The sequence below is a fragment of the Athene cunicularia genome (assembly GCF_003259725.1).
Source record: "Athene cunicularia isolate RWA chromosome 7 unlocalized genomic scaffold, athCun1 chr7_part1, whole genome shotgun sequence".
Taxonomy (NCBI): Eukaryota; Metazoa; Chordata; class Aves; order Strigiformes; family Strigidae; genus Athene; species Athene cunicularia.
Genome location: NW_020799107.1, coordinates 11,158,873 through 11,182,346, shown reverse-complemented (window position 1 = coordinate 11,182,346; position 23,474 = coordinate 11,158,873). Strand labels below are relative to the sequence as shown.

The window sequence follows — 23,474 nt, the reverse complement described above, 5'->3', positions numbered from 1 at the left end:
TTTGGGTTTGGTTTTTTTTTTTTTTAATTTTTATTGGAGGAGGAGGGAGTGAATGCATGTTTTTGAATCAAAGCAATACTCTTTTCTAAATAACCTTCCTCTCTCACATGGCCACCTCTTGACTTATCCTGACCTTAGCACTTTTTTGACTTGCTTTGTATTTCCCTTGCCAACATTTTGGAGGCAGTCCCAAGCTCCCAGTTAAAAAGGCAAGGTATTTTTTCCACTGCCAGGAGTTGGTTGCCTTCTCTGGTATACATGATATCCCCCTGGTGCTGTCTGCCTGCTGGGGAGCACTGCCTCCTGTACAAGAGGCCATGGCATGGTCCTTGTACACCCAAGATTTACCATCTCCAAGTAGCACGTTATTCTTGCCAGACGTATTTTCCATTGCAAGTGGGTGATGGCAACAAAAGATAAGTCCCAAAGTTATGCTGGACCTTTGTGACAGAAAAGGGGAAAAGATCCCAAATTTGTAAAATGTGAAGTTGGGTCCTGCTGGCATCAGTTTAAAGCTTTTCCATGACCTTGAGTGAAGCCAGGGTTTTGACTTCCGTGTGCATCTGCCCTTCTGGGTTTCAGCTGGCAACAAAAGCAGGATGAGCACATATGCTACAGTACTTCTACCTGCAAAATCATATAAGAAAACAATCTGCAGTAGACTGAATCTTGTGGGATTTCCAAGATAAGTTTTAGAGCAGAAAGTTTGCAACTGACCCTTAATTGCTCAAAGGTTCCGTTTGGAAAGTGGTGTGTTTGGCAGAATTTTTTAGGTTAGCTTAATAATCGTGGTGAGTTGTGTCAGGGGTGGTTTGGGAGATGCATTTCCAACAGTGGATCACTTAATAATGGCTTATAACTGGAATCCTGACAATTAAGTTGTAGAGCAGTACCTGTGTGATTTAGCAAATGCTCTGCAGTAATATTTTTAAAACACAGAAAATCTAAAGATGACTTTATATATCATGCTAGCATTTTGAATGATTAAACCAAAATCTGTCTTACAATGAATTCTTTCACATAAGTACCCATTTTAGTTTTTTGCCTACTATCTTCATGATTTGCTAAGGAAAAAGAAAAGTTCTTTAAGGAGAGTTAAGCAGTTATTCAGTGATTTCATCACTCCTTTTCTTGCCTCTTTCAGTGCATTCGTGGAAGAAAAGCAACTCTAGAAGAGCTGCAGACAGTTCACTCGGAAGCCCATACGCTGCTGTACGGCACAAACCCTCTGAACAGACAGAAACTGGACAGCAAGAAACTTCTAGGTATCGTTCCCTAGGGGTGTGGGGGTGGTGTCCCCTTCCTGACCTCCCGTCAGCCCTGACTCTGGCAAACACTTAGCAGTAGCAGTATGAGAGGTGGGACATGAGGCTCCCTCCATCCTCAGCTCTAGGCAGTTTCTGAGAGCATTCTTTCCACCTCTGTTCAGTGTCTGCTTGAGAGCAGTACAAGATACATCTCCCTTCAGGTAGATCCCTAAACCCTAGATAACTAAAAATTCGTTTCTTTGATGTCTTCAAAACCTAGAAGGAGGTTTCTCTGAGGAGGAAAGGTAATTCAGACATTTTATTTTATCCTTGGACATTCTGAATGTTAGAAAATTATCCATTGCTAGGTAGCAACTGGAACACCTTACTAAGGACCTGCATCTGCAGCACTGACCAGCTGCATAGACATCAACAAATAGCTGTCAGTTTTGTGTGCATAATCCTCAAGAAAGATGCAGGGACCTCTTAAATAGTCTGACATCTGTTTAATTTGGAGTAAGATTGTTTATCCCTTTCACTGGCCTCTGGATCTTCCTGGAACAGGGCTGTATCTGCTGTAAAAGATAGACATTTTCCCTGCAAAAGATGTAGTGGGTGGTTGTTCAGATAACCAACTCCCCATAGCAACCAAACCACATTGATTTTAGCACCTTACCTCTGTGGAGACATCATCGTCTGCCTTTACTTTGTGCCTTTTTGCAGCAGTAGATGATAGGCTGCAGAGGCAAGTTCTCATCTACTGATCAGCAAAAAGACAGTTCTGGAATGTAGAAGTTGAGAAAGTTTATTTTGGGATTAGCTTGACTTTGGATGATATAAAAAGAGGTTTAACTTGATGAGCTGCATGATGTAGTAGTCACAGCAAAAGAACTGGAAAGATTTTGCAACATACTCAGTACGTACGTTAGATCCCTGAAGAGGAAGGCTATTAGCCAGTTGTTTAAACATGCAATTAGCACTGTATTTATAGCTAACTTACCACCTCTTTAAAACCCAGAAAAACGACAAGTAGACACCTCTGGCTGAACGATAGCACAGCTAGTATGTAAAGTTTAAAGAATTTATGATGTCATATCCTTGGTAGTGTAAAACTCTCGCCTTGCATAAGGCATATCCACCAGTCCAGAGAAACAGCACATAAATCTTCCGTAGTAGATCTGAGAAGGCTCCTCATTTGCGGTTGCACCACCTTCACGCTGACTGATTTCTGTGGAAATTCTTGACCTGTGGTGCTGAAGGTGCATGAGAACGTGCATCCTGACCATCTGCTGCGGTGGGATCAGGCCACCTCCAGCATCTGGTCCATTGGCTTTGCCAGCTTGAACTAGGCAGGGTTAGCACCCTGCCTCTAGCAGTGGTCATCATCTGCAGGGTGGGGACTGAGCAAGCAGGGCATCACCCTTACCCCTCTCCTTTTGGAGATACCCCTCACAAGATAGAGTGGACTGATAACAGTGTTTCCTATTCATTCAAATGTCAGATCCTCTTGAGATACTTTTCTGCTCCCTCTTTGACTCTTGGCACAATCTGTATTGATACTTCTACAGATACATTTGGAGATACAAACAGTTTATTTGGTTAGTGTTGGATTTGTGGATACCCAAGTTTTGCTGAACCATTCCTGATGGTTTGTTTAGAGAACCCAAGGGAGGATAAGTTCTTGCTCTCCCTGTGAGTACTTCTGTAGTTTTGCTGTGTGTCCCCCATGTCACTCATTTTAAAATGTCTGTAGAGATCAAGTTTATCCCTATAGTGAACAGACATAATTCTAATACCGGAGGGTATTCCAGTACAAAATGTTGCCTATTTGGGTGTAACTTGCAAAGAAGACCAAGTTGTTTAAGAGCTGCAGCCATAGACAGAAGGTCAGATCCCCAGGATCTCCAGTAGGAAGGGCTTTCCAGTAGCTCTTAGCTGAGCTTAGACTTTGTTTCCTAAATCCATTTTGGCCTTGAGCTACTAGCAGTGGGACTTGCTGCCAGCTCGCATGACCATCTTTGCCCAGACAGCAGTGGACTGCCTCTCCCCGCTCTCTGGTTGTCCTCCAGTTGCACATGGAGCTGTGCATGGGCGACAGCTGGCACTGACCCGTGCCAAGCACCAAGCTTGGAGGAAGAGCGAACAGCTTCACCATTCAGCGTGGCTGCCAGTCATCCCACCAGGCAGGAGGCAGCTTGACAGTCAGGGGTCTGGAAGGGGCAGCATGGCAAGCTGAAAGGAGTAAGCCTGGCCAGAATGTCTGCACAGCACAAAGGGAGAAGTTCTCCTCTGGGAGCTGGGCAGGAAGAGTGATGCTGGCCCCAAAACCAGTTTCTTAACTTGATGGCTTCCACAGTGCTGGACTGGAGCGAGGGTAACAGGCTCTGATGTGTTGGGAAAACCTCCTGAAAAACCTCAGTGTGTGCATTTGTGATAGAGGTGAACAAAACTGTAAGCAGTCCCTTCTTCAGCAATCCTTTCCTGTTGAGAGTTTAAAAGCCTTTTAAATTTACAAAACAGCTTTGTGGGGTTCTTTTAAATATGTTAGAGCATAACTGTATGTCAGGCTTGAAGTCTGAGACCAAAGCTTTGTGTGAGGCTCACATATGCAAATGTAAGTTTGTTAGACCTGAGTGTCTTGACATGTGTATGACTCTGGTGGCTGACGCCGTGTAAACCCTTTGCCTTTGATATGTCTATGAGGAAGAAAAAGCATGAGAAATCTCAGCCTAAAAGGAAGAGCTTGTAAAGCTTGGGGATGAAAACACGGGATGTTTCTTTTTAAGCTGCTGCAAATGATAAGGGGGTGTCCCTTCATCTGGCAGTTCTTTAGGAGAAAGCGGGAAGGGGGTAAATAGTTCAGGCTTTTCAGAATTGTAAGCAGGCGTCATTGTGGCTCTGCTGATTACTTTTACTTCTGCAGTTGTCCTGTAGCTTGTTACTTCTGAGCCTTACTCATTCCTCAAAGAGTGCCCTTTTTTACACGTGTAGGAGAACAGACTTACAATGGAAGCCCACCATTGATGCTGAAGTTAGTTTCCTCAGAGAATCCTGAGCATCACAAAGATTTGCTGTGTTTTATCAGGCAGGTTTGAAGGTGACAACCTTCAAGACAGGTTGCACAATTCTATCCCTGGAAGTGTTGCTAAAGCCCTTGAAAGTCTGAGGGTGAAGAATACAAATTCATCTCTCATTTGACAGTGTAAAGCTTTGGAACCTGTTGAACAAGTTTAAACTTAGGCAAATAAGGCTGCTTTTAATTTGTGGAGAGCAATCATAAATTGTTGTTAGGAAAAATATCCAAATAATGGGTGGATTAGCAGTGAAAGATGTGACAGGAGGTCTGAGGAGGGATGATCTAAGAACTTTCATGTGGATCTAATCAAAGAGTGAATCTCACTGTGCACTCGGATTAATAATACAGATGCATTAACTCTGCTTTCAGTCACAAGGGTAACGTATGTGTCTGCGATGCATTTGACACCAGCATGGTCCTCAGTAATGTCTGTCTGCTGTCATGGCTAATTCACGCTCTACAAAGCTGTAGTTAGCATTTAAGGGAATTTATTCTTTCAGTATAGACATGACCAGAAGAAGAACCTGGTTTGGTGGGGGAAGAAAACCTCAACCCAGTATACTTCACCATTAGCTTTCACTAACTTTAAATGGGTCACAAGCAAATTAATCTCAGGCAGCATACTCCAGATCTTTTACAGTGTTTGCGTGTACATATTTCCTTCTCCCCGTTTGCCTGTGGTGCACAGACACGTGTAGAAGTCATACACGTATGGTGGTGATGGATAGGAGACAGCACGTTCTTGTTTCACTATACCATTTAGAAACCTGCAGAATTTTGAATGGAGGATAATTTGATCATATACAAGCCCAGGAAGTGATGTTACAATTCTTACAGATGGAAAATTAGCACTACAGATAGTTTTCTTCATTTTTCATAAAGTCTTAATGTTGTTTTTTTCTCTTTCAGACAAAACATATGTTTTCTTTGCCTGCCACCAGTTTATTTTTTGTCTTCCTCTTCTATGAAGCTCATGCGCTCCAAAGCCTTCTAGTAACTGCAGATGACTGATAATCAGGGTGTTTTTATGATTTCCTGTCCTACTTCAGTTGATAGGGGTTAAAATGTTCATTTGAGAAGACATACTGAGCAGTTGTTGGTAGCATCTCAGTCATTTACAGTCAGCATGACAGCTTGAAATGTAGGACAGCACACAAACCTTGCATAAAAATAAGTGATTTATAGAATGCTTTTATATCGGAAAGGCTTTTGAACATCTCAAGTGTGTACATTGTGTATGTATGCATTGTAACGTAACAGGGTTGTCTCTGTGTTTTCTGAAAATTGCAAGAAAACCCCAGTCTGTTATTGTGTTCAGAAAGATTGCAGCATTGCCATAAAATTGGACCAAAATCTGGTGAACTTTGACTTTCTGACTTAAAGGGTCCGTTCTTTTTCCTACAGGTTCTCTAACGTCGATGTTTGTCAGGCTTCCTTGCGGTGGTGTCGGGGTGAGTACTCTCTTTAATGTGTAAATAATGTCCTGTTTGTTCTCCCAGTCCCATGGGTAACAAAAATTGTTGCTTTGCATTCCATCAAGTGGGTAATTGCAACCAGATGTTACCCATAAACAGGGTCTGCCTGGGGTGCGGGGTTGCAGCGACAGCCTCATGTGCCTTTCTTCAAAAGCAGCGTGAAGATTTTTAAACTATTTTGGAGAGCCAAAGTGTGTGTGACATTCATAGGCATGTTTCGTCTCTGGCTTTTAGGAGGAGAAACCTCATTTCCCAGGCAGTGATGTTTAATGGCTTAGAGGTTACTACATTTGAAAGCAATCCTTGCATCCAAAAATGCTTTCTACATAGAAAGCAAGATGTGCTTTTCATGCTGCGTAGGTGTTTCATCTTCAGTATTTGTACTTCAGAGCTGCCTGCCTCCTAGTGCAGGTGGAAAACATGTTAATAAAATAGTGATATTGGAGGACAATATTTGGGAAGTTCCTGTAAATAGTAAGTGGCTGCATTTGTGTCTGGGCTACATTACTGTCCTTGAATGAAATGTCTCACAGGTTATGCAGCACAAGGGAACTGCAGTCCTTAGTATTTCACATCTTTCATTTCTCGAGCTCCAGGACAATCACGCATGAATTCTGAAGGAGGTGACTAAAATACCCCTCCATCCGTCATGGGAAAGCTGAACATTAGTTTTCATCTGTCAAGATTCCATATAATAGAAAGACTTTTTGTTGTTGTTTGTTCCCGTAAGGCTAAAAAACCCCAAATACCATCCAAATACCTTGTGTTGAAGGTTTGAAGGTTTGTGTTGTTGTTTTCCTTTGAAGCCTGAAAACTTTAAAGTTTTCCTTTCAAGTCAGACTTTCTGCTCTAAAGTTTCTGTGGAGGGTGACAGTACAGAAAATCTCGGAGAACAGGAAGAAAAAAGAATGAGAAGAGACAATAAAAGGCATTGTGTTTGAAAATTCACAGTGGTAGTTCTTATGCATAATTGTAGCTCGTGAGGTTGAATTTAGAGGTCTGGATTCTGTTATGGAAATGAAACAAAATTGTTTTCTTCCTGAGTCTTTGCAAAATCGCTGCTTTGAAAATTATCCCGTCAAAAAAAAAAGAGAATAATCGGCGTTTATTCATACCGCCACTGCTGAGCACTCGTAGAGATATTTTATTTTGTATTGTAAATATGCTGCAGTCTCCTAATTCATGGCAAATTTTTGGCTAGAGTTTAAAAGGTTTGGATTTACTCTGCCCTGCAGTCAGGCATGCCATTCAAAGCAAAAATTATCATTTGCAAATGAAGACTGAATGGTAACAAGTAGAGACAGTGCCTGAGCCTAGCACAGTCCCAGAAGTCTTGCATTAAATCCTAAATCAAGGCAGGAAACACCATAGTGCTGGTATTATCGATACGCTCGTAATAAAGGTAGTATTTGCAGTTAACTCGCTGCTCGGCTGTCTCTACAGGCCCTTAAATATTAAGTAAAACATTTGCTGACTTTTGTACAGTATTTTAAAAATCCTAACAGATAATGTTCATGTTTTCTAGGAGAATCTTTTTAAAACCAGTAATTTACTTGTAATCAACTATGTGATAGTCAGATTTTTCTTAAAAATGGCTTTCTGTTGGTTTTGCTTCGTTTTCCTTCCCCGGTTACCTCGGGATACAGTGCCGACTGTATACTTCTGCTTTTGTGACTGGTGCAGGAAAACAAGAGTCTTCACTGCTTTTGGGATGTGTTTCTAATTAATATATACAGCCCAGCCATATATTTGTAGGGAAGATGAGGCTGTGGTACAGAACAACTGGCTGTAGCATAGTAAGTGCTTGGCACTTGTATGTGCCCTGAGTGGGTTTAAGCGTAGACCATATCCTTTGGGGTAGGAGAAAAGTACAGTCACCTCACGGGGTTCTTTCAACCCTGTTTTCTACTGTCTTTAGAAGTGTGAGATTTGTCAAGAAAGCTGGCTTAGCAGTGTGGTGAGTTTATTCAAGAAATAGAGGGAAAACTGCAGTCTTTGTTAGCACGCCAGTTCTGAGAGACAAGTTGCTCTTGATTTGATTTGCTCTGGGAAGCTGTTGGAAGCAGCCCTATAGTGTGATCTTAGCTGGGGCCACAGAGCACGCCTTTCAGTAGCCGATGAAAACCAAATTATTTTCTGCACCAAAGAGGATGACAAGACATTTTTTTGAGATGCATGTAATACTTTTTTTGAGGAAATCAGAAAAAAAAATCAAAAACATAAGAGCCTAGGGTAAAACATGAGTTATGAAAAATTTTAGTGTGAGAGGTGGTGTAATGTAAATCTGAGAAGTTTTGGCATGTGAATACTGCTGGGAGATTGAGTGCTTGTTATAGTATAATGAAATAATTTCAAATTGTTCTTACAAGAGAGCTTAAAGGATGTTTTTCTGCTGTTGCTTGGCAGGCCATTTTCAGGCTGCAAGGTGGCCACATAGCTTTATGAGTGATGGAGTTTTATTTAGACTCTCCCTTGTTTGAGATTGCCAGGTTGGCAGAACATTACTCATGGCTGAGCAGTAATCAGTCTCTGTTTTATCTTTTTCTTACAAGTTGAGAAGGCTGTGGAGAGGCAGCCCTGGTGCTGTAAGAAGTCTGTGTGAGCTCCAGTCAGTTTGTACTGGTGAAGGAACATCAGGTGCACATGATGATCAGAGCACCTGTAGGACATCGTCTTGACTACCCATGGTTTGTAGCCCAGGTTTGAAGGAGAAGGGATTTATTCCAGCGGAGGGTTTTTCTTGTCTGACTTTGTCACTTAATAAATGCAGTCTAGAGGATGCTTCATGGGTCTTTGCATTCAGCTCACCACGATGCTAGACAGCTTTCCAGCTGGCTGACTGCTTTGTGAGGAGGATTTTCCCTGATTGATACTGGTCTGCCAAATGCTTTCCAGGTGGCAAACATGATGCTATAAAGAAAAAGGGAAAGAAAAGTATTCAGAAACTAGTAAAGTGGGGACTGGTCCTTTATTGGATTTATTACTGGTTAGAAGATAGGAAATAATGGTCAGAATTACAGTCTCCAAGATATGTGTGTATTCACTGAAATGTTGCAATGCAGGGGATCAGTCATAAGCAAGTGTCATTTGCTGATGATATTAAATTTATTTAGGGTCCTCAAAGCGAAAGCTGCGTGCAAAGAAATATGGATAGTGTCATGGTAACAAGAAACTAAATAGTAATGTAAAAGTAACTTAGCACGTTAAATTCAGTGTTGGATGCAAAATAATGTTTGTGGGCCAGAGGGGGACTGGCCTGGAGCAGGTGAAAGCTGAATGATTGTTATTCCTTTTAGGAAGCTGAGGAGCTGAGGGTGTCAGATGAAATTATGGGCTGGAAAGCTTGAAACCAAGTCCTCCTCCTGCAAACAATTAAACAAGGCAATTTTTTTTCCATAGGGGATGTTATGTAGATTGAAAGAATACATGGATGTGAAAGGCCATGTAGAGCAGTTTATGGGGGAGAAGCCCATGAAGAGCTGGTAAGCGCCAGGGTGAAGTCTGGAGCTTGGGTAACCATGAGTTGTTCTTACCAGTGAGCGAGCCAAAGGAAGTTAAAGAGAGTGAAGAAGCAGGAAAATGTTTAGAGCAGCTAACTTCATCACATTAACACCTTTCAACCTCTCTAACAACTAAGTCACAGTGTCTCAGAATCGGTGCGAAAAAGGGTAATTTTGTTCACTGGTGCTTGGAAACCTGTCAGTTCTCCTCATTGGTTTGTTTTGTGCGAGGAAGCCTTCACATCGCTGTAGCTGACACTAACAAACCTCCTTGCATCTGCAGACGTCTGATCGTAGGGGGAAAGGAAGAAAGTACAGAAGCACTTATATCAACAGATGTGAGCTCTGATTTAAACAACAGTAATTTATTCCTGCTGATCTTCAGCAGCATCTGCAAGTGCAGTATGCGGTATTTTTACTTAGGACTTTACCTTCACTTCTCTGCAGCACACGCACTTTTCTTAATGTATGACTTACATGCACCAGAGCATTACATAATCAAGGATAATTAGAAGAAGCTTGTGGAGAAAGGAGTTTGAGCTGCAAAATAGTTCCAGCACACTTACATCCAACTTCTTCAGAACACTCAAAGACTTGATCGTACGATAACTTTCTTTCGTGTGTAGTATTTTCTTTTTCTGTGCACATTCTAAAAATATCTAAAGATGTAGGGCTTTAAAAAATGTTCTTAATGTTTTTGATCTCTTCCACAATATGTTATTCTATTTTTGGTTGTGAGGTCTTGATTAGAGCTTATAAAAATCTTTACCTGTTCAAGCAAAGTAGATTATTGCAGAGCAGAGACAATGAAAAGGGCTTCTGTGGAATGTAAATGAGAAGAGACTAATTAGTAAGTCTTAGAAGAACAAAATGTGAGCAGGGTTATTTAATCAGTGCTTTAGAGCAGTAGGAGACACAGTTAGGTAAAGACAAGTCTCTGGCAGCACAAATGGCGTGTGTCGCTGTCACCCAAGTGTGATGATGAGCAGTGATGAGGAAAGAGCAGAACTCCTTCATTCCCCTTCAGTTTGCAGAGGCTGTAGCTGCTGTGCAACTTGTCTCTACCCATCCCTATGCTTTTATAAGACCCTCCTCATTTAATTTTGAAATGTTAGTATACAGCATAGCATACAGTGTGAGTAGGAACCTCATCGTGTATATTAATAAAGACTTCAAGTTACAAGGAAGGAAAAACTCTTTCAAGTTTCACCCTGAAACATCTTAGACATTCCTTGTAGAAGAGAGCCTGTGTCAAACTGTTGACCCTTCCTCTTCTGCAGTCACTCATCATTTTCTCATAACGGTACATGCTGCAAAGGTTAAGAGCCTGCAGCAGGTCCCAGGTGGTGAATTCCCTCCCCCCAACTCTAAAGGGAGCCCTCTCCTATGGGCTCACCTAGCACAAACAGCAGCTTCTTTTTTAGAATGAGCAAGGCATTAATATTCTTATGAAGAAGACAAGTGTGCTGACCAGGACAACCACTCCTCAACCAGCAGCAGCAGATGTGGAAGACTCTGTGTCTCTGACACAGTTGTATCCTCCAGCTCGGGAGAAAAAAGAGAAATATACGCTGTTGGATCAACAAAAACCAAGAAATATGCTTCCTCTCTCCATAAAGTCCTTCCAGATGGCAAGGCTTGATGTGCTGTCCCAGCAACAACTTCTGTGATGGCAGCTACATCAAAGAGTTCATAGGCAGAGAAAGCCAAATAGCGTCTCCCCTGTAATGAACTTCAGAATTCAGAAATGATGGAGGGGTCAACAGCAGCCCGCACACCAAACAGCAGCAGCTTCAGAGCCGGAGAGCAGTCCAGCTCAGGGCCACATTAATAACATTTTCCGCCATGGCAGAGTCTACGCCCCGCTGCTGCAGAGCACTGATGGCTTCAGTGGGACTGTTCAAACATTTACAGTCACACAGATGATGAAGTGCTGCCTTGGAGTAGGGCCCAGTGGTCTCCAGATATCCGTTCCAAGGAAGGTGGCTGGGTGTTAAATCCTTATCTTGGAGATGTTTGCACATGAGATGGGGCAGCGAAGAGCTTGTGGGTGGCAGCAGACATCTCTGGACCCAGTCCTCCTCCTGCTGGGGAGCTGAGTGTGGGGGCATAGCAGAACTTTTCAAATTGTCTTCTAAATCACAGGTGGAATGCTTTTTTCTAAGTACGTCATTTCTTTTGCAGAAATAATAACTCTTTAAAACCACTCTGTCTTGCCCTTCTCATTCTTGAAATGCTGCCAACGTGAGCCCAGTTGCTGCGAGCCCTGCAAGCATCAAAGGGCCTGAATGTGGTGGTGTTTGGCTCAGGCACTGGTGACTTTTGCGGCTGGCATGAAAAGACATCTGAGGAGATCCGGGGGTCTGTTGGTCCCTTAGGTAAAGCCATTGTTAGGACATGTGAATTTTGGGTTTTTGTATTTCCCTTCCTCTGGTGTCTTATGGTGAATGAAGATGGCCCTCTGCAATTCTGCATCTGTGGAAGGGACCTGGTACTTGCTGTGGCCTGGCAGAGTGGGAAGCTCATGGCTTCTGGTGTCCTGCGCTGATTTCTTTCAAGACCAGGAAAGATGGGTTAGATATGCTCAGCCCAGGCTGTGCAGTGCAGCTGTACCTCACTTGAGCAGTGAGACCAAGGGCACCAAGGTGGTCAGCTCTTAGCAAAAGGCAAGTAGATGTTCTCTGTTGTATAAATCATGAGTATCTCCCACTCATGGAGGGGAGAGGATCTGAGGATGAAGACTGCTGGATCCCCCAAGGGAATTTAGCAGTGTTATCCTGATTGCAAAGCAGCTTGACCATTCCATAACGTCTTTACAGAACTGCTGATGAGGACCCTCGCAGAGCACTAGCATGCTGGTCGGTGAGGAGGAGAAGCAACTTGGTCATTTTCCCGCCTTTCTAGGGGCTTTTGGAGGAACGTGATCAGATCAGTCGCCTCTGCTGCATGTGTGCAGTACTGATCCAGGACTCCTGGAGGTGTTGTGCATAACTCAGACCCCGCTGTACTTCTGTTCCCATGTTACTGCCTGAATTTATGTGAGTCCAGGGGAGCCCTCATACCACAAATAGTCACTGTGGGGCTTTTCCACCAATGCAGTGGCTTTCCCCAGAGTATGAGGCAGTGCACATATTGGCAGCATTACCGCATGGAGGTGGCTTTTTGGTATTTTCCAAATGCTTTCTTGCTTTACTGTGACTTCAAAAGCATCCCCAGGGCAGATGTTGCCAGAAGCTGTCTCTGATAACAGGCCTGGAATGATTTCCACTGGCTTTAGCACAGCCATGAAAGAGGTGGATCAATCTCCAGTGTGGTGACTCGCATCTCCCCACAGCTCAGTAAGCAGACAATGCCAGACAAAACAAATAACCTCTTTCTTTTCTTTTCCTTCGCCATTGTTTCCATAAATACAGTACAGAGTAAAATGTGAGTAATAGCTGGTGATCCTTCACATGGAGAAATGTTAGGTTTATCCTATGATGTTCCCAGGCAGCCGAGCTGTCCTGACATGGGACAGTCCCAGCAGTCTGGCTTTTGCAAAGGCTGTGACTGGCAAAAAGCAAACAAGCTTAGCTTTCATCGCTGTGTGCAAGACGCCCGGGAGTGCAGCAGAGGAGATCCAGAGCTTCAGCCTGGAAACAGCCCCCCGGGAGCTGTCCTTCCCCCTCTGCTCTCCGCAAACTTGCCAGCTGAACTGCAGTAAAAAAAAGAACAGGCATTTCATCGCATGTCTGCAAACTAATCTTGTCCCCATACCGTTGTTGGGGTGAATGTGGTAAAAGCCAAGGCTTCTTGCTTTTTAAATTAGGACAGGATCTTGTATGATAATGACATGGGGATGTCTGCAGAATGCCTTGCCTTTGGCTATTTGCACATTTTCAGGGAGAAAATACAGAGAATGGTGGTCCTGTCAGATATTTAGCCTTGAAATGTCTGTAGTCAGCAGCTAGATTTTGAAGGTCTGTTGTTAGCTTTGATGGGACAGGGTTGATCTTAATGGTTCCCCGGGGAAGCTGCTGTCAGCGTAACCTCACCCTGGCAGTCATGGGTAGGCATCTTTTAAATGTCCATTATTAAACATCCTTCTTTATTGTGTTTATTTTATAGAATCGTTGAATGATTTCATAAACCTTTTTATTTCATCTGGGATCAGTTTCCTCCAGCAATTTAAAAAGAAATACTGATACTGTGGTGTTGGTAGGAGTATTGGTAGGAGACACCTGCCAATTTACAGTGCTTGAAATGCTGAATTTGCTCCTCTGTTATGGCACTGGTCCTTTAGCATTGCAGAGCTGTTGCAAACAGTCGTCTCTTGAGTGTCGGTTGGGTGGGTGGACACTCGGTAGCAGTGATGTTACAGTCATTGGTGGACTCCCAGCCCCAGTACTGCCAAGATAAGTTCCGCAATTTAATGCATTTAAAATTAATGCATTTAAATTTAATGCATTTATGGATTCAATGCATATGAATAACTTCTTTATAAAACATGGATGTCTCTTTCCTAGATATTCTTGTTGCTCCTAAACATGGTTCTGGTGTGTCTCCAATAGGTCGACAGTGACACAATTTGGAATGAAGTTCACTCGTCCGGTGCTGCTCGCCTGGCTGTGGGCTGTGTCATTGAGCTCGTTTTCAAAGTAGCCACGGGAGAACTGAAGGTTGGTATGAAAATAACACTTGGCTTTGATGCAGGCTCTTTACAGGACTCAGCTCAAGGCTGTGTTATGCAGGAGGTCCAGTTAGCTTCATTTTAATGGCACCATCTGGCTTTAGTCATAAAAATCTTTGAGGATATCAGCAAGTGAACAACAGACTCCTGGTGAATGTTCTTACGCACCGATTAAAAGGAAGAAAGAAACCAGAGCAGCAGATGAAATCACTGTTCTAGTGTTATCTGGGGGTCTTGCTGTTGCCTTCAGCTGGGCCAGCCCGTTTGCTGTTTCAGTGACCTCATGCAGAATATTTATTTTTTTTCCCTGAATGAAAGGAAATACTGTACCAGTTCTCATAAAATTCATGTGGACTTTTTTCCCCCTCCAAAACAAGGGAGAGCATCATCCACTGCAACAGTCTTGTGAGAAAACCATTGAGAACAACTACATAGTACCAAAGCAGAATTAACGCTTCTGGCTGCAACTTCTGCATCCATCTTTGTGCAATCAAACCTTCCTTTCTGTCTCACTTCTTCGTTTTCTTATTTTTGTATGTAGAATGGATTTGCTGTTGTTCGACCTCCAGGTCACCACGCAGAAGAGAGCACACCCATGTAAGTATGCATATGTGCTTTATCAACTTGCTTCGGAGTTTGCCTGTTGTGTGATCTGCAGATGGAAATTAGAAAGGTGGTTTGTTAGGTTAGTATTACAAAATTTCTTGCTTATTGACGTGCAGGACAATACTCTACTCAAAGCTCCCAGTAATTCTCTGGAAGAGAGCAAGATCCTGCTTAGTGGTTTTGGGTTGGTATTGTTTAGCAAGAATCAGTCATGCTTTGAAAAAGTATTGATGCTTTTATTTGCTTTACTCTTGTGAATTGTTCTAAATTAAATGCTGAGTTTCCCTCTACCCAGCATTTTGAGGCCTCTCTGAGCATGTCCAGTCCCTCTCAGCCAATGCACTGTAGTGCTCCAGCCCTGGGTCCTTTCCCGTCCTTTCCTCCTTGCCACATCCTCTCCATGCCAGCTCCTGTCCCCTTCCCTCGCAGGCAGTGCTGCAGGTCCTGTGGGCAGCTGGCACTGAGCAGCATCTCATTGCAGCTGGTTTGGGAAAATGTGGAACATTCCCTGTCTCCAGAGAGATCGTAGGACACCTGCTGCTGTGTGACTTTTTTTGTGTCTCTGAGCACATGTGCATCTTCCAGGGAGAAAAGAAGAGTGAGAGTAGAATAAATTTCTTCCTACTATGTTATATCTAGATGATAGATGCACTGGGACCAAGGAAACCTGTAATTAACACCTGTCCTTTTCCTCCTGTCTCCCCCCTCTCCAGGGGTTTCTGCTATTTTAACTCCGTGGCAATTGCAGCCAAGCTGCTCCAGCAAAGGCTGAACGTTAGCAAAATCCTTATAGTGGACTGGGTGAGTAAATGCTGATTCTTACACTTCAGGAGAGCAGGTGGAAATTTTTTTTTTCTTGCAAGGGCAACCCTAGCTTTGTAAATCGGTGGGAAAAAAAAAAATGTCGGTGGTCTGTAAGCCAAAATTTGTTTATTTTAAAGTTTGGGGTTTTTTTTCATAAAGGTGTTGTCATAATAAAGCAAAAATTTCATAAAGAGTCCATAGTTTTCAGAATAAAATAATAATTAATAAGCAGTTGCTTTCTAAAATCAGCCCATAACACAGTCTCAAGGATGCGTAACTGCAAACCATGCTGGGTTTTGCTTATTATTTTTCTGGAGGTTTTGACTTTAGAATGATGTTACAATCCATCACAGCTTTCTTTTCAAGACATGAGCACGGGTTACTGAGAGGGACAGGCTGTCTGACATGGCTTGACCGTTGGGCTGGATGGTCTCAGTGTCCTGCCTCTGGGCCAGCACAGCCTCTGGGCAAGTGGGCAGGCTGTCAAAAGCGATCTCTAAATTGGAACAAGACAGTGAAATATGCTGCAGACAGCGCAGTGGGGTTGAGAAAGAGCTTGTTTGGGATTTTGCTGTGGCAATGTATAGATTTTAAAATGTGGCAAATAGATTTATTATTTTTTTAATAGATTTAAAAATGTATTTATGTGGCTGTGAAGGCTTTTGAGTTGCTGGGGATCGGCCAAGAGTTTTGATTATATGGCCACAAATCTCCCATGGTCTAGACCCACAAGTTAAAATGGATGTATTTGTCATTTTGACCTACTGATGGACATCCTTTTCCTCACTTCCTACCAACTGTTTTTCATGTCAGGAAGGTGACCCTTTTTTGAATACCTGTCCTGTTACAGACTGCATTTCTGCACAATGTAGCAGTTCTAGAGGAGATCGGGGTCATGGGTTTCTGGAGTTTAGCCTTGTTAGGCCCAACACAACTTTGCTGGGCACTTGTATCAGTGGTCACACCACAACCAATTAAAGATGCAAATTTGAGATGACTAGTAGAGTCTCTTCATCCCCCAGGACTGGGTATGATCCCGCTTCTGTCCATCCAAATAATTTGATCCTGTCCTTAGTTTTGATATATGCTTGATTTACACCCATGTATCCCATGTGTTAAACAAGGAGCGTAACCAGAAGCCAGCTCTGCAAAGCAGGTTACTCCCATTTGCAAAAAATGGCTTCAGCTAGATCAGAGAAGTGCAGAAAACAAAGCACAACAGCAAAGAAAACCCCTCCAAATTCCAAGTTGATGTCTTTAATCTGCATTTTCACTAAGGTACTAACCTCCCTCATATAATGCAATCTCTGTCCCCGAAGGATGTTCACCATGGGAATGGTACTCAGCAAGCTTTCTACAATGATCCTAATGTTCTTTATATTTCACTACATCGCTATGATGATGGGAACTTCTTTCCAGGCAGTGGTGCTCCCGACGAGGTAAGAGCATGGATTGGCACAGCATCCATCCGTGTCTGGTAGGACTTGCTTGGGACTGTGATTCAGGAGCCCCCCAAGAATCTTGGGGAGCCTCTGCCAGGCAAGGCTTGGAGAGAAGCTCCTGCCACCGCTCCCATGCTTGTGTGTGTTAGTGCCACTTTGGAAACCCATTGCCTGTGTTTTTATGTTTGGTGCCTTCTCATCCAAGTCCTGACAGCCGTGGGCATCGTGTCCTGCCCTGTGAGCTGGCAGGAAACTGTCCGCCTTGGCTAACGAGCCAAAAATGAGTCAATGGAATTAGGCTCTCCTTCCAGAGGAGGCCATTGCCAGCTGTCCCAGCACTCTGTGTACGTCTCAGGATTTCCCCCTTACAGGCATAAGCTGTTTCTTAGATGCAGGAGGAACAGGTTGTTCCTGGCTGTGCCAGCAGTGCTCAGGTTTCCTGGCACAGCCTTGGATCCCGTCTGCCTCCCCTTCTCCTGGCCCTGCTGAGGCATCGCTCACCCCCACTGCTGCCTTCACATTGCACAGCCGTGACTGTGGGATCTGAGCACCGGTCGCTGCTGCTGTTGGACCAAATGCACGAGTTCCTGGTAGTGTCCTCAGCCTGCAGCAGAGGGGCTGGGACAGTGAAGCTGGGAGACCTTTCTCCCTGAACTCTGAATGGATGCTCCTACATACATTGCGTCCTTCCTTTCCCTCTACATTGGCAGGAAATACTGTCCTTCTGGGGTGATTTATCAAAGGGAAATTAAAACTTGTGTATTCTGAGGCACTACAGGTTTGAAAATTCTTTGAAAATTCCTAGAGTTCTTACCCCGTCAATTTTAAATTTTCCCATTCAGCAAACATCGATGTTTCCATTTTGATTTCTAAAGAAACTTAAACATGATATGGTACTGCTTCATTACCCTGTTTGTGTGCTGATGTTGTAGTGACTGAGCAGCAGCCCTTTGCACCAGGCTTAATTTCTGCTTCAGGGTACACAAAGGTCTCATACCTACTATTTTGCTGACCTAATACTCTAGTAATCTGTATTAAAAAATATCTAGTATTGTAAGACAACACTAGACTATACCATCCACCTTGTATTTAACCATTTATAGTAATTTTAAGATGTGTCATTCCAAACAGAATAAAACAAAGAATACAAAATAAATTCAGTTAAAGACACAGATGGATGGATGAACTCCCTGTGTTTTTCTACCAGCAGTATTTGCACCAATACAAGGAAGAATGTGCAATAAAAGCCCTGCAGCTTTATCTAGCCTGAATTATCTGGCTGTGCATTGTATTTCAGGGTTGGGTTTTTTTCATATGCAAAGACCTAAAAAAAAACCCCAAAACCCACAAAAAAACCCTACCAAACACAAAACCCAAACAGTGTGTGTAGGAGTTCAGCGCCCTGTGCGGAGCTGCTGACAGCCAGTGGCAGCAGATAGTGGCCAGCTCCCTTGCTGTTCCCAGGGACCCACAGCCCTTTCTTACAGCCACCACGCTTAGGCAGCTACAAGGTCCCCGCTTGATGAAGGGGCTGAACACAGGCTTTTGAGTTTTAATATGGTTGGGGAAAACAGGGCCCTGCTTCTTGGCAAATGAATTACCAGAAACTCCTGGTTTATTTTTGCATTTTCCCCTTCAGGTATTTGCAGTCTGTGCAGATGGAGATGCTTGCAATACATGTGGGAAGGAGGGGGATGTACTTAAATTTACCACCTCTGTGTCCCTCAAGAAGTGAAAATCCTTTCTCCGTGAATCATATTTTTCCCCAGTAGAGGGGGAGCTCGCTCTGATTAAAACTGTGGGATTTTTCCCCCAGTTGCAACTATAATGAAATATAAAATATGCTTCTGAATAAAGCTGAATACTAATTAAGGAAAGCTATTGCATGTAACACGCTCATGTAAAAGGAGGAAGAGGATCCAATTGACAAGGAGGTGGGTTTTGGGTGAGCAGCAGTCAAATACTGCTGGTCCACAGCTCCCATAAAGATCAGAGCATGGAAGAGCTTTATTTTCACTCTTGTTTTGGGGACCAAGAAGAGAGTAGAGGGAAAAATTAACCTCACTACCACCAAGCTCTTGAATCAAGATCCATATTTAGCTGGAAGAATATAAAGACAGCAGAGATCTGTTGCCAGTTTGCTGTATCCATATGTGGAATTAAGAGTCCCATCTCCCTTTTTCAGGTTGGCACAGGAGCAGGAGTTGGTTTCAATGTTAACATGGCCTTTACTGGTGGCCTTGATCCACCGATGGGAGACACAGAATACTTAACTGCTTTCAGGTAATACTGAAGTTACCCACTTACAAAGATATTTTTCACCTAATAAACTGAGTTTCTTTTTCCTCATGTCATCCTCCTTAATCTTGAGTTTCTTTCTTGCTGAGTTTAGAAATACAAGATTTACATCTAGTTGCAGATACTTTTTGAGTACCATAATAAAAATTAAGCTGAATTAAGTAATTAGGATATTTCTGGCCTTAAGAAGTGTGCTCGTGGCATTAGGGGATTGATATACTTGCTGCTCAGCACTGATTAATGCATGGATGTAAGATGTCAACTGATATGAATAAGCTCTTCTGGTTTTGGCTAAAAATCTTTTTACCTCTTTGGGGTAAGTATTTCTGTGGGTAAACCCATCTGGATGGGGAGGGGAACCCAGAAAAACTTCTAAGCAAGTCATAATGAGTTGAAATTTGGGATTGCAGCTGCCTCAAGGCTTGAGACGTTATTGCTGCACTGCAGACGATGGTACCCAACTTCTAGGCAAGTTGGCCATGCAGTCCCTGCAAGAACTCTGCTCACAGCTCACACCACAACTCCCTCCCCAGTGTACCTAGCAAAGGGACGTGGGCCTGTTTTGATAAACTGTAGATTTTATTCACTCAAGATATCAAATATGCCTGTTCCAACCAACTGGAAATCAAAACAAATGAACTGTTGGGTTTGTGCTATTCTTACTGGATTCTGGTTTCTCCTCAGAAGCAACGTGTTGTGTGTTATGAATAAAAATACAATCATCTCTTAAATAAGTGTTACTCATCACTCACTGTCAGAGTGTGAATGAAGGTAAGCAAAGCTGTGGCATTGAATTAATATGTTGCTGGGATATCCTTCTTGATTAGCAGTAATAGTAAAGCCAGATATAAACCACTGTGATGTGTTGTACAAGCATATTTAAGCGTGCTCTAAAAAACTGGCATCATTTGAGTCTCCAAATGGAGCAGGGGATGAAGCCACTTGTTGGCTCACTTGTTTGTGTCCTTCTGGTCTTATTGTCCTGCTCACAGAAACATATGATACCTGAGGATCCCGTGGAAGTATCTGCAGGCATCTAATACTTCACTTCCCTGCTCGTATCAGCATCATCAGAAGAGATGCATGATCTACAGTCAGGCACAGCGAGGTTGTGGTCTCTCTGAGCAGTGTCACTGCAGGACCACTGTGAGAGCATGGGTTAGACATCATCTTGCTAACGGGCAAGATACTCCGCTGGGGTGATTGTACAACACTGGTGTTTTGAGGTCTTGCTGCAAGCCTGGAGTGATGCATTTGCCTCCCAGAGCTTCAGAGAATGGGAAGAGGAAGGTATTAAAATTAACAATGGAAGCAGCGGAATAACAAGATGAAATGAAGGCAGATGTCTGGGTAGAAGAGAACTTCTAAGTAATGCAATAGCAAATAGAGGCCAGTGGGAGACCACGCTTTCATTTCTTATGTTCTTTCCAGGAGAAAGAATATAATTCTCTGACCTGCTGGATATATAGACTTTATTTTTCTTAAGACAGTCCTATTCTACCCCCGCCTCCCCCGTGCTGTAGGTCCATCCTCTCTTAACTGGCATCTTTTTTAATAATTATGGGTTGAAGTGTTTTTTTGTCCTCAAACCAGATTTAGTTCACTTCTGGCAACCACCCCACATAAATTCAGGGAGACACACACTTGCCAAAACATAGGATGCAAATTTCTGGCAACAAACAGATGGAATATCACCTTCATGGAATGGCATTAAATCTGGGAGCATTATTTCCGTGCTTCCCTGTGCATGTATTTGTATTCCTTTATGCTTAGCAAAAGGGGCTTTTCAGTCTGCCATTAAAAACCCTTCAAAGAATGTATACAATTTAAATTAACATCCAGTCAAGTAACTGTCATTTGTCTTGATGTTTTATTCCTGTTACAGGAAAGCAGCTCTTTCCTCCAAAGTGGAAGTCTGTTTATCCCAGCAGTCAACAAGACTGATCTCTTCATTAGAAAGAGAACCCGTAGCTCATGACGGAGTGACATACTTGCTGTTAAATATTAATTGAGTTTCAAGGCTTCTGGAAAACTGCTCAGTCTGCACAGTAGGACCTTTGCCAACCATTCCTTAATAGGCACTGGTGTCTTTTTGCCTGGAGATTGCAGCTATTTGGGGAACATATTTTGGAGCTACTCACAGCCCTTATTTTGCCAGGGTTTTGGGAAGCCGAGGAATGCTATGACTCGTCCTCCCAGGTAGCACCTCCCGTAGTCTGTCCCATGTGCACACCTTCAGTCAATAAGTTAAATTGGAAGGGTTTTTTTAATCTTATGCCAAGTTTGGTCATGATAATACATTGTCAAGTGACCTTTTTAAATCTTAACCAGCTTCTTTGAAAAACGTTTTTTTTCCCCCTGAATCTTTCTATTGATTTTAATGTAAAATAACGCTTTGAAGTTTGCAATTTATAGTCCCCCAAGAGTTAGAAAGTGAAGGGAATGGGTCATATATCCTTTTTTTTTTTTCCTTCTTTTCTTGCGTTAGCCCCTTGAGACAATGCATGCCTTCAAGGCTGCACCTTGTTATTCCACCCCATCGAATGCCACGTTGCATTTGCTGGGGATCAAACCTAAGATGAAGAAAAGATAAGAAAATTGGCCATAATGAACTCCAGAAGCAGCAGGCATTTTCACCATGAACTTGGAAACTCACAGTGGAGAACTGAGCTTTAATTCAAACCAGTCCAAATGCCAAACTGTGAGGCTTTGAAGTCTGTAGAGGAATCAGTGGAAATCCTTTGAGCTAGGCAAAGATACTGATATACTTTTTCTTCTTTTTTTTTTTTTTTTTAAGCCTTAACTCTTCACATGCTTGTCTGCTTTTAGGGAAGAAAGCCCTCTTTCTATGTAAAATAAGCAGAAGAAAAATAAAGCAACATGCTTTTCAGGTTTTTTTCTTCTATTTCAAGATGAACTGGTGTATGGATTTGATAAAAGCATATTCTCTAATGAAACAACTACTGAGATAATTGTCCTCATAAATTAGTCTTCTGATGAGTGAATAAATAAATCCCAATGAAACAGATCATCTCTGCACTGAAAACCTGTTTCAGTGTCATTTTACTCTTTCCAAAGAAAGGATGGTAACTTGCATCAGTGATTTTTATACTGAGAATTTCTTCTACAAATACTGGCTTCCCGTGGCTTGCAGTACAGCGTTGGGTTGATCAGGGTAGCCTGACCTCTTAATGTTTATTAATACCGCCGAGCCATTTCAAAAGTGAGAACAAAAGTTAAAAATGCAAAGCGGAGAGCAGCCTCGCTGTGCACTTTGTTGTTTATTGACTTCATAACCAAGGGCTGAAATCACCAGCTGCCCCATCTTGAGGTTGGGGTGATACCATGATTGCTGTATTTTGGGGGCAAGGGAGGGGCCAGGGGGTGGGAGGGGGTACGGACGGACACGACACATGGGGTGGAGTCACCCCGGTCACTATTAAGATGTGCAGAAGGGATCTGGGGAGTTTGCTGCGAGCTTGGCGCTCCTCCACCCCATCGTAGCGGCAGCTCTGCCTGCCCAAGACAGCATGACATTATAATTTAGCTGACCGTTCGCCGGGCGAAGGTCCCACGGCTGAACTCACCACCCAAGTATGTGGGCAATACAGATTTCACAGATTAGGCAGAAATGTATTAAACTCTAATATGAAAAATACAGGGCATATAATTTTAAAGTCCTTAACTCATCAAAATGTTATTGGTGTTTGTTGCTGTTATTCCGTAGTTATAGAAACAAACAGTTGTAAAATTCAGGTTTTTGGGTTTTGGTGGTTTTTTTTTTTTACCAGGGTCTGTTGTTCCATAACTTGTTATACGAGCAGAAATCATGTTTGCTTCTATAAATCCTCCTGACGTTTTCAAAAGCAGAGTGTACATACCTAAGAGACCTGCAGAAAAAATGCAAAAACTGCAACTAGTTCCTTATTACACAAGAACAGCCATTACTTAGTGAAATTAAATTATTATTGTTATATTTAAATTAAAAATTATTATCCACAGGAGTTTTCCTCTGAATTTACTATAAGAAAGTTTTTCTGATGATTCTAGCAGTTGTGTTGTCTCATACAATCTTTTTCCCTACCCTGAGGTCTCCTCCACAATTATGATTCCATATACAGATGGATTATATGTTAGTTTTATTTTTATTTAAAACACCTAAACCAGAAGTAAAAGCCAGGACTGTATTTGAAAGGTCCCTCCTCCCGCCTTTCTCAGAAAGTGTTAAATATGTTCAGGAGCCAGTTTGGGGGGATTTTGTTTTTCCCTTGGATCCATAAACTATTTCAGGAGTGAGTAAGAGGAAGGGGGGAAGACGATGATGTTTTGCCTGGAACTGTTCTTTCTGTATTTTAGA

The 23,474-nt window shown here is 42.7% G+C and overlaps 1 protein-coding gene across 6 annotated transcripts in view; it reads left to right on the top strand.

Annotated features, from left to right (window-relative positions):
- HDAC4 (histone deacetylase 4) overlaps positions 1-23,474 on the top strand; it is a 236,519-nt gene that overhangs the window by 195,524 nt on the left and 17,521 nt on the right. For all 6 annotated transcript variants that reach the window (XM_026852598.1, XM_026852596.1, XM_026852597.1 and 3 more), the window contains 7 exons: positions 1,145-1,265; positions 5,728-5,774; positions 13,849-13,956; positions 14,509-14,564; positions 15,287-15,374; positions 16,697-16,816; positions 19,005-19,102. In XM_026852598.1, coding sequence (XP_026708399.1) covers positions 1,145-1,265; positions 5,728-5,774; positions 13,849-13,956; positions 14,509-14,564; positions 15,287-15,374; positions 16,697-16,816; positions 19,005-19,102 — 638 coding nt within the window. The remainder of the gene's footprint in view (positions 1-1,144; positions 1,266-5,727; positions 5,775-13,848; positions 13,957-14,508; positions 14,565-15,286; positions 15,375-16,696; positions 16,817-19,004; positions 19,103-23,474) is intronic.